This window comes from Molothrus ater, chromosome 8 (assembly GCF_012460135.2).
Source record: "Molothrus ater isolate BHLD 08-10-18 breed brown headed cowbird chromosome 8, BPBGC_Mater_1.1, whole genome shotgun sequence".
Taxonomy (NCBI): Eukaryota; Metazoa; Chordata; class Aves; order Passeriformes; family Icteridae; genus Molothrus; species Molothrus ater.
In genome coordinates, this window is record NC_050485.2 from 31825561 (window position 1) to 31843368 (window position 17808).

Below are 17808 nucleotides of genomic sequence, written 5' to 3' on the forward strand. Positions count from 1 at the left end.
CCCCGCCCACCGCAGTCTCGCGAGACCCACGCGCGCCGGCGGGAGCGGAGGGGGGGCGTCGGTTCTGACGTCACGGGGGCGGTGGCCCTGACGTCACGGGGTGGGCGCCAAAATGGTGGCGGCGGCGGGAGCTTGGCTGAGGGGCTGCGCTAAGGTGATGCCTCAGGGTGGGACAGCCATGAGGGGACAAGGGAAAGCGGCACCGCGGAAAGCGGCACCGCGGAAAGCGGCACCGCGGAAAGCGGCACCGCGGAAAGCGGCACCGCGGAAAGCGGCACCGCGGAAAGCGGCACCGCGGAAAGCGGCACCGCGGAAAGCGGCACCGCGGAAAGCGGCACCGCGTCCTGCTGGGCTGCAGCACCTCCCCAGCCCGCCGCTGCTGCTGGGTGCGGGTCTCTGGCCGGGGCTGGACATGTCGGGGTGCAGGGGCAGCTCTGCGAGGCGTGAGGGTGGTGGGGAGCGTCCTTCTCTCCTTCTGCCCTGTGGGTTTGTGTGTGGGGCGGCGGGGTTGGGTTTGGCGCTAGGAAAAGTTCTGTAGGTCTTGTGTAATGGTTGTGGCAGCACCGGCCTGGCAGCGGAGGCGCTCTGGGGGCTCCTTTAGTTATAGAGCAGCAAAACCTCTCCCGGAGGGTGCTGGCACTGCCGGGAATGGCCCCGAGAGCTCCAGCAGCCTTGGCACCGCTCCAGAGATGCCCAGGGTGCGAACTGTGGGGTGTGTGTGCAGGGCCGGGAGCTGCACTGGGTGATGCTGTGGGTCCCTTCCAATTCGGAATATTCTTGGTTTTGCTAAACGCACCTGAGGCACTGGAGCTGTGACCAAGACATGCAGAGACCCCAGGGTTTTGCCATGTGCGCCTTGGCTCTGCACGGTGAGACGTTCTCCTGCAGCTCCTGGGGGTGTTGTGCCTCTAGAAATAAACTGAAATAAAGAAAACCAACCCTGCAAGATTCCCACTGGGGAGCTTCTCTGCTGGGAAATAGGAGCTGTGTGGAAACCAGCTGGGATAGACACAGGAGTGGAAGTCACCAAGGCAAGCAAAGTGAGCTGAGGAAAACATTGCTTTGGGGGTTTTTCTGTTTATATCTTAATGATGCTGCCAGGTCCAGCATTAAAATATTGGTTTAGATAGTAAAACAAACAAGGAAACCAGGGCAACTGATCTTTTAAAGAGCTGAGGTGGAGGTAAGAATTGAGATAAACAGAAAAATCAATGTTATCAGCAACCAGTTCTCAAAAGGCTGTGTTTAGTAGGGGAGGCAGTCTGAATCCTGTAGCAGCATAAATCACTACCTACAGAAGAAAAGCAGGAAAAAAGGCAGGGAAGCAGCAGCCAAGGATTTAAGTAATGCACGTGCTCTTTAAATAACTGCCTGAAATTAGTGGTACTACATAGCCTGTAAGAAAAGAAAGGTGCACAATAATGTAGTGACTTGATTGTTTATTTAGTTTTTAAATCTAAATGTTGAACTAAAATATAATTTCCACACAGGGCTGTTATTCCTCTGGGGCAGCTGTGAGTTGTTGCTCTTTGTATGGGAGTTGCCAGCATTAATCCCATCTCTTGGATGCATCCCATTGGTGTTAAAACTCTTCAAGGTGACCTTTTTAGGAATTTTAGGAATATTCCTTTGCTCCTGCAAAGGAGCAAAGTGTCTCAAACAAGTACTGACCAAAGTGTGGTTGATAAATGCCTGAACCAGCTTGGAGAGGGCTTGGAGCACTCAGGGGTAGTGGAAGGTGATTCACCTTCCCAGTGATTAACCTTGTTTGTGCCACCATGGAGGAAAACACTCTTTTCTTTGTACTTGGGAATGAAGGGGTGGAAGGAGCAGGAGGTTTGTGTGTGGTTTGCAGCCCAGTCAGTGCTCAGGAAGCAGCCCAGTGTTAAATACAAGTGTCCATGTGTATGCTCAGGTTTTTCCTTCTCAGCCCTGGCCAAGGACAGACTTGCACAGGTGAATGTTTGCACACCTGGGTGTCAGGTGACCCCAGCATAGCTGCATGTTCTGCAAATAATCCATTCCTGCCTGACTGCTCCCAGAACATGGGGTTTAATCTCTATTAAAACAATGTTTTCTTTATTTAGTGAAGACCCACAGTAACTCCATCATCATTTGAAAGTGTTGCAGCTACTGCTGACCGTCCAAATGTATTCATAAGTTAGCCCTGCTCACCAGTGGTTGTTTTGTCACCAGGGGTATTGAATGTGAATAAACACTGAATTTTCACAGCAATATTTATTTTCTCTATTGCCACCTCTGACTGTTTGTTGTTGTTGGGTTTTATTTTATGCACAGCTGTTTGTGCCAAAATCAGAATTTCCTTATCACAGCAGACTTTTGCTCCTTGTCTCCACAAGAGTTCATGGATGTGTTTTCCATCAGTTCTTCAGCCAGGAAGATGACAAGTGTTGAAAGCCAACATGAAAGAGGAGGAATTATTAGAAGGATCAAAGGAATTTTTTACTTCCTGACCCCCAGATTTCTGCTGGTTTTGGAGGAATGCTGCTGCCACAGTGTGCATTGTGGGCTTGCCCTGTGTTCTGTGAGCTGAGCAGGCGCCTGCTTGGGGCACAGCCAGTCTGTTCCTCACTCTGGGGGTCACAGTCACCCAAAAACCTGTGTTGGCAGATGTGTTTTTATATCCTCCATGGCCCAGCTGTGTCTCTCCTGGGGGTTTCTGTCAGCCCTTGTCCTGGTGGGACATTTGTGTCTCCACACTTTGGACTGACAAGGCAGAAGTGCCAGAAATCTGGAGCAGAGATCAGCCCCAGAGTGGCTTTGGGGAGCTGGGGGAGCAGAACAGAACCATTGTTCTGTCATTTCTGGGACACAGACAAACTGTGCTGCTTTTCAGGAATATGTTTTAGCTACTGCTGGCCCATTATTTTTTGAGCCAGATCCTTTATGCCAACTTCCTTTAAACTCCTAAGGAATTATTCTGTGTTTGGAAAGCAGATTGGCCTTCATACCAAACTTGCCTTTCTAAAGTCAGCTGTGAGGTAATTGAGTCTTTGAATACAAAAGTTTTTAGGTCTCTGAGGGACAAAGCTGTCACATTATCTATGTCCTGATAATCACTGAGTGTAGCTTCCTCCCAAAAGCCCCTGTTCTGTTCATTTTTGTGACTTCTGCTACATTTAATACTATTCCCCACAGTAAAATGCTCAGCCTCTGCTCTTTTGATTGGAGAGCCAGTGCTTCTTGAAATCATTGTTATATATTGTGGACAGATGGGGAACATAAGCATGAATCACTTTGTTTTAGTTCCTTCCCATGCTTTTAAAATAAATCAACCAAATAAGACACATTAATTATTAGTTACACTATCAGCATACTGCCTGTGGGATTTTAACTGTGTGGAAATTAACTGTACAGAAGCATTCAAATGCCAGGGCTTTGTCTACAAAATGTGTGCTCATTCTGAAAATCATTAAGTGATGGATAAGAATTTAGTCTGAATACAGAAATCCACAGTGCAGTTAAAAGTTAGGCCCTTTCACAGCAAAATGCCAATAATCCACATGAGGGGCTGTCAGATTGCTTTAGAAACAAGAATTGCTGGTCCCTAGAAAAGCAGGGAGAAAGCTCAAGTCATTGCATGTGTATTTTTCATTTACTCTTATCATTCTTGTTAATGAAAGTATTAATTCTATTGAAATACACACTCACTACTCTGAATATTGCAGTAGACTTGCAAAATCATCTATCAAAATAAATACTACCAGCAGGGTTTATTAGCTGTAAACACTAAAATTGACTTAAAAATTCTTGTGAATACTTTGTAGAATAACCTTGTGTTAGTAAATTTCCAGAAAGAAAAATGTTTCATATTAAAAGAAAAGTAATTAAAGGATATTTTCTTTTAGGACACAGGGGAGGGGAAGGTTATATTTTCTCAAAAGCTTTCAAGCTGAATATTAGATGTAAGTTATATTTCCTCATACTTTACTGAATAAAAGCACTGGGTTAAGTTATATGTGGTTGTCTGCATACAGATCTAACTGTTTGCATGTTCTGTGTTTGTTGCCAGCAGCTGAGAAGACACATGCCAGCACACCTGGCTCCTTGGAGGGTTTCTCCCTGTGCTTTTAGATCCTCCAAATCAGAACTCAAGCCAAATGTAGCCAGTGATGGACTTGCCTGTGCTCCACTTCAAACATTCACTGAAGAGGAGGCCATGCTGAAAGACATGGGTAGCTATCATCTCTGCAGTTAAAATTCAGAAATGTTTCAAGTAGAAGGGATATTTTTACTTAAAATTTCATTTTCATTATTTATTTCTAGTCAAATGTTGAGATATTTTGGGGGAGTTGTGTTTTATGCCTGATGTTGCTTGGGCTACTTTTTCTTCTGACAGGCATAACCTGTCAGAAGTGCCACATTCCTGTTGTATTGATCCCCAAGGAGACTGTTAATTTATTTATTTATGGAACATTTGCATGTTTTCTCTCTTATCTTCATTGCAGTGACCAAATTTGCCCAGGAACGAGTTGCACCATTCGTGCAAAAAATGGATGAGAATGCGAAAATGGAAGATTCCATCGTACAGGGATTGTTTGAACAAGGGGTCTGCACACCTTTACCTAACCTTTTATTTGGAAAGTAACAGCATTTTATGTATCTCTAACTGTGCCTTCTTCAGATTTATAGATTAAAAGATTGAGGGATGTAATTCCAATGAACTGATGAATCATTAAAAATTTTGGAGTTGTCAATCACATGACAGCTTTCTTTACAGCATTATCACTCTCCATCTTTTACTGTAATTCTTTTTCCATCTTCCCCATACCACATACTTCACCTTATCTTTTAGTTCCTTGTCTTCCCTCCCTCAATTTTTTTTAATTGGATGCTGGAAAGGCCATGACTCCAAGTGTTGATGGAGAAGAGAACCAATATTCCTCTGTGCCTTACTGGGCAGCCATGAGGACTTAACATTGCCAAAATCCTGGTATTTATTCCTTGATTCAATTTTAGCCTTTCCAGCTACCAGCGTCAACAAATTTATACATTTGCACCTTTTCCATTTCAGCTGATGAGTATTGAGCTTGGGGAAGAATATGGAGGAACTGGAGCTTCATTTTTTTCAATCATATTGGCAGTGGAAGAATTGGCCAAAGTTGATCCAGCTGTGGCTCTTGTGTGTGAACTCCAAAACACTCTAACAAATAAGTTGTTTACCACCTATGGAACAGAAGAACAGAAGAGAACTTACCTGCCCAGGGTGTCCAAAGATACAGTGAGTCAAAGTCTTACTTGACTTAGCTATTGAAATTATATTATTGTTTAGTAATGTTAGTGGGGATTTTTTTTTTCAGTGGCTAATGTGTGTCTGCAGCTCTGGAAAATGTGTGTGAACTTTGAAACACTGGTTAGAGCTGAGATCTGTGGTGATATAGATACATCCTGTCATCAGTAGCTGAGAGGTAAAAGTGGAAAGGCACTTATTAGTTTCATTAAAATTTAATTTACTGTGGAAAAGAACTGTAAAGCAGTTGACTTTGAGAGATGTGTCATTATACAGTGTTTCTATTCTTAATCTTCATAGCTGAAACTCAGTTACTTTAATGCAATAGGTTAAAATGTTTGAATTTAAGAGACTTGAACTGGCTTATAAGTATTTTCCTTATAGGATTTATTTATATTTGTGGAAATTAAATTGGCTTTTTCCCTTCCCTTGGCAGTTAGGGAGTTTCTGTCTGTCAGAGGCTGGGTCTGGCAGTGATGCTTTTTCCTTGAAGACTCGAGCTGAAAAGAAGGGAGACTACTACATTATCAATGGCTCAAAGATGTGGATTAGCTTGGCAGAAGATGCAGGAGTTTTCTTTGTCATGGCAAATACAGACCCATCCTTAGTAAGTTGCTACAGAATTCTTGCATTTCAGTGACAGCTGCTGATACATGAAACTGTGGATTTTATACTGATAATCTGATGTTAGAGGTTAATACTCTGTGCACCTTTTCCTAGCTGACTGCAAACCTTTAAAAATATTTCCCAACAAAACTTGAGAACTTGATGAGCAATTTAATAAGTTCCTCCAGCCAGGGAAAATAAAAATGTCAGGATCATGGTTGCTTAGATGAAGAGCACAACACTGGTGGTGTTCTGAGTAACAGGACTCAGTCTTACATTTTTCCAGCCTTTCTGACTTAGCTGACAGCTTCCTGTTGTTAAAAGGCAAAATGGAAAGCTAAAAAGTATTTTATAGTAAAATATGTCCAGTGAAAAATTACATAGCTGAATATGCTAGTATCAGGTTTGTGCCCAGTCTGGGTGTAGGTAGTAGATTTTGAGGGATATTGGTATGAAAACCAGGTTTGGATTATTTTTAATTCCCCCAGGGCTACAGAGGAATCACCTGCTTCGTAGTGGATCGCAACACAGAGGGGCTTCATGTGGGGAAGAAGGAGGACAAGCTGGGGATCAGAGCATGTTCCACCTGCCCAGTCACCTTGGACAACGTGAAGGTATTGCAAGTTCAGCTCTTGAAGCATAACTTGTGTACAGCTGGAACCTGGCCACACATAAGGAAAGAATTTTAATTAAATTCCTTATTTTTTTCCCTTAGATACACTGATTGTTGGGAATATTTTAGCATCTTCCTTCCACAGAAGTCTAGGGAGGGGTTGGATTTCCTAAATTTTGATGTAGTTTTTTCTCAGTCATCAGTTTATAGCCATGTGAATCTGGGAATGCTCTACTCAGGTATCCTAGGAATCAAACTGTGGTTTATGTTTTATGCCTTGACTTATGAGGAACAATTGCTAAAACTTGTGAACCCTTTTAGTGGTTGCAAAGCAGAATAGAACAGGAATAATTGGGTGGTTTTATTTTTTAGGTTCCTGAGAGCAATATCCTGGGACAAGTTGGACAAGGCTATAAGTATGCCATTGGAATGCTCAATACTGGCAGGATAGGGATTGCTGCACAGGTGAGTGATTTGTTACTGAGCACAGCCAGGATGTCATTGGAGTCTGGACTGAAATTTGTGGAATATTTAAAGCTGTTTGGAAAATACTTTATTAAAAGCTCGATTGCCACTAGATGTCACTGTTCCCGTAGCAAAGTTACAGCAAAGATGGGAACAGCTGCCAGTGGGAAAATCCTCCTGTGGTGACATAAGCAATAGACTTATTAAAAAAAACATTAAAAGGCAATTAGCTTCTCTTTGGTCGTTAACTTATTGCTACTGAATTATGTCCACGTTCTTGTCTTCCACTATGAAACTTTATTTTACAAAGAAAACTAACTTTGGAAACTGTAAATGTATAACTTAGTGCTTCCAGCTGGGATTGAATGGGGCTGGCAAATGTAACCTAGTGCTGACTGTTGTTTTCCCAACTTGTTTTGAAAAGTCAACTTATTTTTAAAATAAATGATTTTCTCTAGCAGAGCTGTTCCAGTTCATTGTTGTGTTTGAAAATTGCACTGTGTATGGCATCTTAGGGAAAATATTTACTGACATTGTAGTTATTTCAAAATGTTGTGTTTTGCTGTAAAGTCAGTTTAGATTTCAGAATGCTGCTGATCTCAGTGGAAATCAGGCTCAGCCCCAGAATAAAATTACTTGTGATAAGTTTTTATATTTTTAATTTACTTTTGAAAGTAATCTTTTCTTTGTTTATACTTTGTTGTGCAATATTTCTGTACTACCAACCTCCTTTACTTTAACCCTGGTTTGCAGACAGACCAGAAGAAATCATCTTTGTGAAATTGAGATTTTCCACATGGCAATACTCTGTGCTGATAATTGGGCTGGCTTTTCCATCATTTCTAAAGATTACCTCTGATTAAACTTTGTCTGATATGGCATTTAAAAAGGGCTGTGGGCCTCATTGTTCCCAGAGATATAAATAATATAAAGGCTCTGGCACTAAAATACATGGTCTGGATTTTACTCTTAATTACTCCAAGTTACACCTTAATTAAAAGTTAAGGTCAGGTAGTTGTTACATCTTAATTACTGCCTTCTTGGCACCTTCAAATTAAGAGAAATGGACTTGACAAGAACAGCAGCTCTAAAGCCCTGTGGTATTGAGTTTAGTTTTGCAGTAGTAATAGTTTAAAAAGATAATGAAGATCTTATAAAAGGTAATTGTGGCTTTGAAAACAGTTTCAGATGGTTTTAGTGCAAGGCAGCTGCAATATTATTACAGGTGCTGAAGTTGATGTACTTTGTTCTTATAATTTACAGAAGGAGATGACAAATCTGATAATGAGGCTGATTAGCAGCAGACTGCAGTGTTTTCTTTTACTTTTTTCCTTTGTATCTTTTTTTTGTTCTGTTGTACATCATTAAAGGTAGTTTTTCTAAGCTGTCTGATGTGACACTTTACTGCTTCTGCCTTTGTGAAAAGACAAAATTGATCGAAATTCTTTTACAATTGTTCTGCAGAGTTGGAAGATAGTACAAGAAATGTTCTCTTCACGCCACTAAGTTTCTAACTTCTGAAATAAATTGCTAATTCTGCCAATTCAGTCTGGTGTCCTCTAGAAAATGAGAAATTATTCTGCTTATGAAAATAGTTTTGATTAATAATTCAGATTATTTTTCCTTTAATAGGGTAATATAAATCTATAGATCTTCAGTTTACAGTCATTTTCTTATGCAATTACGAATTTTCAAAAAAAACCCACTTAACATTTTTGCAATTACAGTTAACCCATAAGTTTTGTTCAAAAAATGAGTGGTAGTGTTTTCACAAATACTTGCCTTTGATAAGAAATGGGCATGTAAAAGGTTTGTTCCTCAAACTTTTATTTTTTTTAACTCACCTCAGTTTGTGTGATAACTGTAAAATTCTGGCTCCTAGGATTCTCTATACAAGCTTTAGCAATATCTAGGTAGGAAGAAAACAACTTTTCTCCTGGATATCAACCTGCCTGACCACAAGATGACCAATTATGATCATGTCCATTAGGTGCACTCAAAGAATCAATTTTTTTTGACCATATCCTTATTTTTCCTTACAGATGTTAGGACTGGCCCAGGGGTGTTTTGACCGTACAGTTCCCTACACAAAGGAGAGAGTTCAGTTTGGGAAGAGCGTGTTTGATTTCCAGGTAATTGTTAATGGGATCTTTCCTCCAAGAGAGAATTGTGAGCATAATAAACAGTATAATTAGCATTATGATTTGCATAATTCATGTTCCACTTCATGTCTTGTCTCTCCTCCTCAATATTTGAGTATTTTTCAAAGAAATTTCTGGATTGCCATGTAAAATTCAGCAATTCAGTGACTTTGCAAGTGCCACACAAATAATTTAAAACTTAAAAATATTATTGATATATTCCTTTTGCTTGATAACTTATTGACATTCTTTGAAAATAATACACATGGAACTCCCTTCTGATTTTAGTATCACACTATACTGAACGTGCTCCAGTTTTTATACCCTTTCAAGAGGTGTAGAAGGGCTTTTTCTGGAGACTAGAAATGATAAAAAGATGAGGAAAACCGAATTATTAGATTTCCTGTGTTGTACAAAGACATTTAGTTTTCATTATAATATCTGTTTCTTACAGCAAAAAAGACTCTTTGTTGCAAAAATGATGTATAGTTTAATAAGGAAGATACATAATTGTAATTACTCTGGTAATTTTCTTGTTAAAAGAAACCTACATCTCAGCTGAAGAGAAGGAACATTAGCACTACTCATAATTTATGCAAATTTTAGGAAGCACTCATAGATACCTAGGAAATGATTGGAACTACGTCTTTTGAATGGGAAATGGAATTTATAATTGCCAAATCATTTTGGTATTTTGACCTGCCTATATATTTCTGCAGATCTGAGGGAATGGTGTTAATGTTCTAATAAGATGAAAGATTTCATTGTGTTTTAGACTACTAAATGTTCATTTTCAATGATCATAATATTTGGGTGTTCTTAAATAAACCCATTCTTCTGTAATACCATTCAGATGTGAGCTCCATCACCTCTTTCCTTCCCCTTGAATCCACTCCTCAGTCATGTCCTCTCTACATTTAAGCTGCTTCTAAATCTTGTCTTGTGCCTCTGGGACAAGGAAAGGAGTTGTCACCTTGCTAGTTCTCCACTTTTATTTAAGAAATATTTGTTTACAAGTCTTCCTTGGCTAAGCTCATTAGGGAAGCAGACCTGGTTTTGTCTCAGTGAACAGTTGGAGAATGAAAAATGCAGTTCTGTCTTCCTCATGCCTTTGTAATCCTGAGGAGGATGTTAAGATTGGGTAAAATGAACCTTTATATTCCTGGGTTTAAATAGGTAACCCTGTGTTCAGTCAGGCAAAAAGAACCCCAGTACTCCTGAATCCAAGAACAGGAAAGGGGGAAGGAAATAGGACTGCAGTTCCTGAGACACTTCAGTGGCCCAGGAGTGTTCCCAACCTCTGTCAATAAACACAGAAGGAACACAGAATTGTTGGAATCCAGGAAATTCCTCTGACTGCCCTGGAGGACTCGAGACCCTGACAGGGGCTCAGAGACCTTGGCACAGAGTCAAAACCACCTGTGCCTTTGATTTTAACCCATGGCGACAATTACCAACTTTGTGCAAAGAGTTACAAGCCACAAGAGTTTGAATAGAATGATAGTGAATTTATCACTGGGTGAAAAAGTAGAAGTTTGGGGTTTTAGAATGGGGGTTCAGGAGGCAAGATGGAGGGATTTGGGCATGTCCTGTCCTTCCTCCTGTTTCTTCTTAGCCTCCATCTTCTGCTGTGATGGTGGCACTTTTGGATTGGTTTAGAGTAGAGACAGACCTGTCTAACATAGGTGATAGGTATTGGAAAATTATTGTAAATAAAGTACACATAGTTCTTAGTATAAAAAGATAACACCACCCTGAGGTGGTCAGTGTGCCACAGACTAACTTGCTAGACAGACCTCAGCAGGTCAGAGAAAGAATTTTATAGATAAGAGAAAATAAACAACCTTGAAAACCAGAGCTAAGGAAGCCTGACTCCTTCTTCAATCTTGGGGCTGGGAAAAAGAGACTTTCCAACACCTCGGGGTCATCTTGATACCAGAGACCCTGTCACAGAATTACTTCCCACCTGGACCTGATGGTTTTACTTTAGAGTGCATTGCATGGTGAGCAGGATGGTTGTTGCTGGCAGCTCCGAGGGGCTGTGGCTCTGTGTGAGTGCTGGGCTGTTCTTGCAGGGGCTGTGGCTCTGTGTGAGTGCTGGGCTGTTCTTGCGGGGGCTGTGGCTCTGTGTGAGTGCTGGGCTGTTCTTGCAGGGGCTGTGGCTCTGTGTGAGTGCTGTGCTGCTGTTGCAGGGGCTGTGGCTCTGTGTGAGTGCTGGGCTGTTCTTGCAGGGGCTGTGGCTCTGTGTGAGTGCTGGGCTGTTCTTGCAGGGGCTGTGGCTCTGTGTGAGTGCTGGGCTGTTCTTGCAGGGGCTGTGGCTCTGTGTGAGTGCTGTTGCAGGGGCTGTGGCTCTGTGTGAGTGCTGTTGCAGGGGCTGTGGCTCTGTGTGAGTGCTGGGCTGTTCTTGCAGGGGCTGTGGCTCTGTGTGAGTGCTGTGCTGTTCTTGCAGGGGCTGTGGCTCTGTGTGAGTGCTGTGCTGTTCTTGCAGGGGCTGTGGCTCTGTGTGAGTGCTGTGCTGTTCTTGCAGGGGATGCAGCACCAGATTGCCCAGGTGGCCACGCAGCTGGAGGCAGCCAGGCTGCTGACCTACAACGCGGCACGGCTGGCGGAGACAGGCAGGCCGGCCATCAAGGAGGCCAGCATGGCCAAGTACTTCACTGCTGAGGTACCTGAGCTCCCTCGCTGCTGCTAAAGCTCCTTCTGCTACCCCCTGTGTCCTTGGAATTCATCTTGGCTGTGGAAGCTCTGCATGTACTTTTGTCACATCCCTGGAGGTGTTCCGGGCCAAGTTGGGTGGGGCTTGGGGCAACCTGGGCTAGTGGAAGGTGTCCTGCCCTTGGCAGAGGGGTTGGAATGAGATGAGTTTTAAGATCCCCTCCTGTTGGGGAAGATGAAACAGTGAAACAGGAAAGCCTTATAAATATGATTGTCTGGCAAAAGATTTTGAGAATATAGAAACTATAAGTGAGATTTGAAATGAAAGCAAGCTTTGAGATACCTCAGTTACTGAACAACTGGAAAACAACGGTGTGGCCGGCTGAAGGTGATCCCCTTTTGATCAAACAATTCCCTCTGCTTGCAGACAGGCCCAAGGGCTCAGAGCAGACCCTGCCAGCCTGGCAGAAGGGGCCCAAAGAGGAGTTTTTAGGGTTTAAAATGGAACACAGTATGGTAATGTAGTGATTCTTATAGGCTGTATGTAAATGCTATAGGATTTGTATATTGTATTAGATTGGTTAGTGAGAATCAGAATATTCAACACAGAAGAAGATTTATTGTATTGGAACGGGAACCTCGCTCTCTTACCTTTTTTACCCTCTTACTCTCTTACCCTCCCATCCTCTGTACCCCTCTCTTCTCTCAAGCCTGCTCTGGGCTGTGGCTGGCAGCTCCAAGCAGGGCCCTGCACCCAGGCCCTTTGCAATAGACCCCAAGTTCCAGAAGGCCCCTGCACCCAGGCCCTTTGCAATAGACCCCAAGTTCCAGAAGGCCCCTGCACCCAGGCCCTTTGCAATAGACCCCAAGTTCCAAAAGGCCCCTGCACCCAGGCCCTTTGCAATAGACCCCAAGTTCCAAAAGGCCCCTGCACCCAGGCCCTTTGCAATAAACCCCAAGTTCCAGAAGGCCCCTGCACCCAGGCCCTTTGCAATAGACCCCAAGTTCCACAACCTGGCTTCAGAGATCTCTCATCTCTGACCATCCTACCCCTCAACACTCCAACACCCTCCAACCCAACCCATTCTGTGTTTCTCAGTCCATGCACAGAATCTAAATTAAGTCACCAAAGAATAAGTTGCTCATGCCCCTAAATAAAATTTTTTAAACCAACCAACAACACTAAAAGAGGAAAGTGAATTTATACTTTCACTCATCAAGAAAGATTTAATTTTCTCAGAAATCTTATTGTGGCATGAGAAATGACACCGTAAAGAGTTCGTTTGTGACCATTTCAGCTCTGCTGATCACATCTGTGTCTTAAAATGACTCAAAACTGGATGACTTTTCCCTCTTTGCAATCGTTGTCTTGCATACCAGTGCTGGTCTTTTGCAAACAGCAGCATAGAAGCTATTGCTGTAACAATTAGTGAAACTCCTGATGTCCTCTGGTTTATGTTGTTTTTATCCTAAAATTGCTTGCTGAATACCAAAATACCCATCCTTCTTCCCTCCTGTTCTAGTCACTGCTTTATTCCCTGTTTTGTTATTAATCAGGTACAAAGTATAAGTTTTATTGCTACTGTCTGAAGTTAAATCCTGAAACTCTCTTCCCAGGTTGCAACACTGACAACCAGTAAATGCATTGAATGGATGGGAGGTGTTGGATTCACCAAAAATTTCCCAATAGAAAAGTACTACCGTGACTGCAAGATAGGTGAGTGCCACTTTCTTACCAAGTATCTCTTGTAGCTTTGGTGCCATTAAAGTTTTAGGAAGAAGGCCTGGATTTTTTTCTCAGGATATTTTTTTCCTTGAGACTGTATCAACACTAATTCAAAGGCTCAGATATAAAATTTTAGGTATAAGTTTATGTACATGCAAGGCTAGTTAAAATACTTCATTAGATACCAACAAAATACAGACACAAACACTGTTTCCCATGCTATTAAGAAGATACCTGTAAAAAAAAAAAGAATTAAAAATACCTTCATTGGCTTTAAGATCTGAATCCATGTGGAGTTTTCTTTTCAAGGCTTTCTTGTTCATCAGGATAATCCTTGGACACAACAGTTTGATTTTTTAACAATATTACCCTTTGGCTTTTATTATAATAGCATTTGGAACTTCTTCATTTTTGTTGGCTATTTAAGAACCGCTTTTCAGGAAAATGTCTTTGCATTATGTGTTGCCAGCCAGAAAAGTGCTTTCATTATTACAGATAATATAATATAAATGTCTATAATATTATATAAATACAATTCTGTGCTAGTACTTGCACAGAAAAGCTTCATTTCATAATTGTAAAGGTTCTCACTGGACTTTAGGATGATATTTTGATCTCTCTTCATAAATTCACAGTGGGTTTAGAGTCTACTAATTTGTTTTCTTCTGATTTCAGGAACAATATATGAAGGAACTTCAAATATCCAGCTGAGCACAATTGCAAAATTCTTAGCACAGGAGTACTGAAACCATAAGGACTTCCTTGATGCTATATAAAAATTATTTCCCTTAACGCTAATTGTAAATTTATTTGTAATTACAGAAGGCATTGATTACATCATAAATAAGAATACACTATCACAGTGAAATCATAGGGAAAACCATGAGTTCCCCATTTCAGGGAAGAGAGGGAGTGATTTATGTGAAATCATGAGTTCCACATTCAAATCCAAACTTCTTTCTGCCTGAGACACTTCCAAGCACTGGATTTGGCTCCCTGAAGTCATGCCAGCAGTTCATCTCCACTTGGAGATTTCAGAGTGAAAACAAAGGAATCCAAATCCCTGGAATCCAAATCCCTGGCATTTCTGCTGATCCACCTGGGAGAGCCAGTGTGTGGGCTGGAGCTGCACTTGGGGTGTGCTGCTGCATTAGCATGGGGTGCACAGAGAGGGAATTGATGCTTTCCTCTCTCCCAGGTGGAGTGCTGTCTGTGGAGCTGCTGTAATTGGAGTCATTTTTATAGCAGCCCTCAGTGTGTTCTTAAGGATATCTTTGTAATTAAGCCCTTGCAGCCCCAATTTGTACTCCTGAAAGGTGGATAATATCCACCTCCCTTTCCAGCCTTCTCAGCTGTTAAGGGTTTTAATCTAAGAGCCTATTTATAGTTCTCCTTTCATAAAAGGTTGAGTTGAAATCTTTCTGAAATGGGGTTAAAAAAGCTCTAGTAGTTCTGCAAAAGGACAGATATAAGCTGGGTAATGAGAGTGCTGTGATTCTACCTCCCAGTGGCCTTTCCACATTCAATGCATTTTACAAACTTTAAAGGGAGGCACTGTTAATTTGCGGCCTAGAAATCCTTGCTCCTGGCAGTTAGTGGTTCTCCAGCACAGTTTTTCCCTTTTTTTAGAGAGAAAAAAGGGCAGGGGGTTGGGAAGTATTTTATTTCTTTGTCTCTGTTTACTCTAAAATTAGACATTTTATTTACAGCAGAAACCTCTTCAGTGCTGGAGAGCTAATTAACTAATAATCAAGAGACAGGAAGCTTAATATATGAAAAATCATCCTAATTGCTGTAATTGGCAATCTGTTTCAAGTGTTTTGGGGAGGGAAGGATTGGTTTTCTGGTTTTGGCTTGACTTAGAGGAATCTCATTTTTAAAGCTTGCCTTTCACTGATGATTCACTCTGAGTGGAGCTTAGAACATTACAGGCTGAGACTCCCAGAGGATTTCCTAGCAAAACCAGGGCAAGTGACACTTAACAAGTGGGATTTGTAAAACAAGCAGTGCCTTAGACAAAGAAACAAGCAAGGATGAAAAGCACTATTAAAAAGTTCTCTGACTTCAAAGGGAAGTAGCTGCTTTAGTGAATTAATCCCTCTATGTACACGCTTTGCCTGGTAATGGGCAAAGAATTATTGTGGTGATTATCCTTGTGCCAATAAAAATGCCCCTCCCACATCAGTTTGATCAAGAGCTTTGAGATTTACAAAAATACAAGAGTAGGAAGGTAGGCTAGGTGGTTTCTGAAGTTTTTTTCTATTATTATTATTATTATTATTATTATTATTATTATTATTATTATTATTATTATTATTATTATTATTATTATTAATGCATTTCAGATTTACTTGCAGGCTTTCTTTCATCTGAATTGAAACAGCTGGGGAAATTTAGATTAGAATTAAGACTAGTCTTAATTCTTATTTAGATTAGAATTCTAGTGAATTAAGACTACAGACACCACAGCATTTAACTGCAGTTATTCTGCTCAACACAGTCTATCTGTAAATCCAGAATAATCAAAACCACACTGCAAAATGCTGGAGTTAATGCTGATTGCTCTGCTGAGTTGTGCCAAGGTGAGGCAGCCCTTGGCTGCTGAGGTTTAATCTGCTTTGCTCACATGAGTGTCCACAGAAAGCAGGCTTTGGTTTTTGCTGTGATCTCCTGGTTTGTGACACTCTCAGCTTGGCATCTGCAGTTTTGTGTGAGACTGGCAATACTTTACTGATTCAATACAGTGCCAGAAGCAAACCCTTTGTGCAGGAAAGTGTAGAGCTCTTTGAAGGACTGTGAAGGGCTGGATATCCAGGATTATGTAAAAAGACTTGCTTTGTGTAGAAATGTGTCAGGTATCCATTTGAAAAAATAACCAGGGGAAAATGAGATTAATGTGATTCCTGACAGTCTGATATGGGATGCCTGAGTCCAGCAAACAACCTGAACATCCTCAGCAGCAATTCAGCAGTAGCTGATGAGCTTTTCTTCTCAATAAGGAAGGTCAAACATTTAACTAATGTTACAGCTGTAAATATTTCATGTCTTTGTTATGTATGCTGTATTTTGTACACAGTTTTGAAAGAAATAAATAATGTGTTGTATTTACATACCAAATTTTGTGGAGGAGTATGTGCACAAATCAATTACAACCCCTGAGTAACTTTCCTTGCTGTTTTAAGAGGACAGGTACCTGTGTGGAGGGCATTGGCTACTCTGGTCACTGATTCTGGGGAGAGTCACAGAACGGTTTGGGTTGGAAGGGACCTTAAATCCCAGCCCTGCCATCTGAACTCAGCTGTTTGGTTAGGAATGAGGAGTGCTGTGCTGTTGTCCAGGAGCTGTTTAGAGCTGCCTGTGCTCCCCAGCCCTTGCTCTGCTTTGGGACAGGCATTTTTGGGTGCTCATAAATGTCAATTCTACATTTGGCACTGTGGGCACAGGCTGCAGAGCTGGTGTGGGCAGTGCTGGGAGGCTTTCTGAGCTTTTAAGCTGCTTTATATACTCAAGATGTATCCAAGATATATTTTATTAGTGACTTTTCCCTTTTTATGCCCTTAGTCCATCCAGTCTGTTGTCCTGGAACAGCAACTTCAGTATCAAATGTTGCATGTCAGCTTCCCTGGTTAGAAGAAAAGACCTGTATTGAGAATGTATTAAAAAGTGCCTGAATTTTTGACTTGTTTTTGACTTGATACAATGATTGTATGTGATTTTATGGTTCTCTAATAATCTGTAATTTAAAATTGTTGCTAGGTCTTGCAGGTTTTGTACAGGAGAGAATGGCTGTGTCATGTCAGCTTTCTCTAGTTCTGTTCTGCTTGGTGATCAAGGCAGATTTCCACAGAAGGGTTTAATCACTACTTGGGAAATACTCAAATACAACATTTTGTATCATCTTTTCTGTGCTGTTGTTCTTTCTTGCATGCTTTCTTTTCCCCATGTAAAGATTGTGTTAGAAAAGGCTTACATCAACTACAGAGTTATTGTTCTTTGGGAGCCTTTTGCTATGCAAAGACTTTTCTAATTAACATGTTATTGCATTTCCACTTGAAAATCTTTTGGTGAGAGACACATTTCAAGTTCTTCTACCAAGCCAAGCTCCATTGGAAGCCCAGTTTGTTTTGAAAGCAGCTGTCTGACTTCCCTGAGCTGGTACTGGATACACAAAAGCTGAAGAAATGCTTTTCCTCAGCCCCAGAATGTATTCAGGGTAACTAGAAATAACCAATGTTTTCCCTAATAGCTTGTTTATTGTTCAAAGGAACATGCAGTGTACACTGTAACATTTTTTTCTGGTGAAATATTTAGAAATATAAATCAAAAGTATGTGCAGTCTCACTAGACAGTA

General features: G+C 41.3%; 1 protein-coding gene across 3 annotated transcripts; it reads left to right on the plus strand.

The window, feature by feature from the left end:
• Positions 1-98: 98 nt before the first annotated feature.
• On the plus strand, positions 99-17356 carry ACADSB (acyl-CoA dehydrogenase short/branched chain). Of its 3 annotated transcripts, none has more exons than XM_036385718.1 (11): positions 99-154; positions 4037-4196; positions 4470-4570; positions 5036-5242; positions 5688-5858; positions 6346-6471; positions 6843-6935; positions 8978-9067; positions 11604-11741; positions 13349-13448; positions 14133-17356. In XM_036385718.1, exons 1-11 carry the CDS (start codon positions 113-115, stop codon positions 14201-14203), a joined length of 1299 nt encoding a protein of 432 aa, XP_036241611.1. In that variant the 5' UTR covers positions 99-112; the 3' UTR covers positions 14204-17356. The 3 variants fall into 3 exon arrangements, with proteins under 3 accessions (XP_036241611.1, XP_036241612.1, XP_036241613.1); XM_036385719.2 differs by having other exon boundaries at positions 121-154; positions 4034-4196; XM_036385720.2 differs by lacking the exon at positions 99-154 and adding an exon at positions 3907-3926.
• The last annotated feature ends 452 nt before the right edge of the window (positions 17357-17808 follow it).

Bases quoted from the DNA above. Each gene is read 5' to 3' on its own strand.
- ACADSB (XM_036385718.1), top strand. From the start codon at position 113: ATGGTGGCGGCGGCGGGAGCTTGGCTGAGGGGCTGCGCTAAG. The intron at 155-4,036 runs GTGATGCCTCAG...TGTTGCCAGCAG, and splicing joins GGCTGAGGGGCTGCGCTAAG to CTGAGAAGACACATGCCAGC. The intron at 11,742-13,348 runs GTACCTGAGCTC...CTCTCTTCCCAG, and splicing joins CCAAGTACTTCACTGCTGAG to GTTGCAACACTGACAACCAG.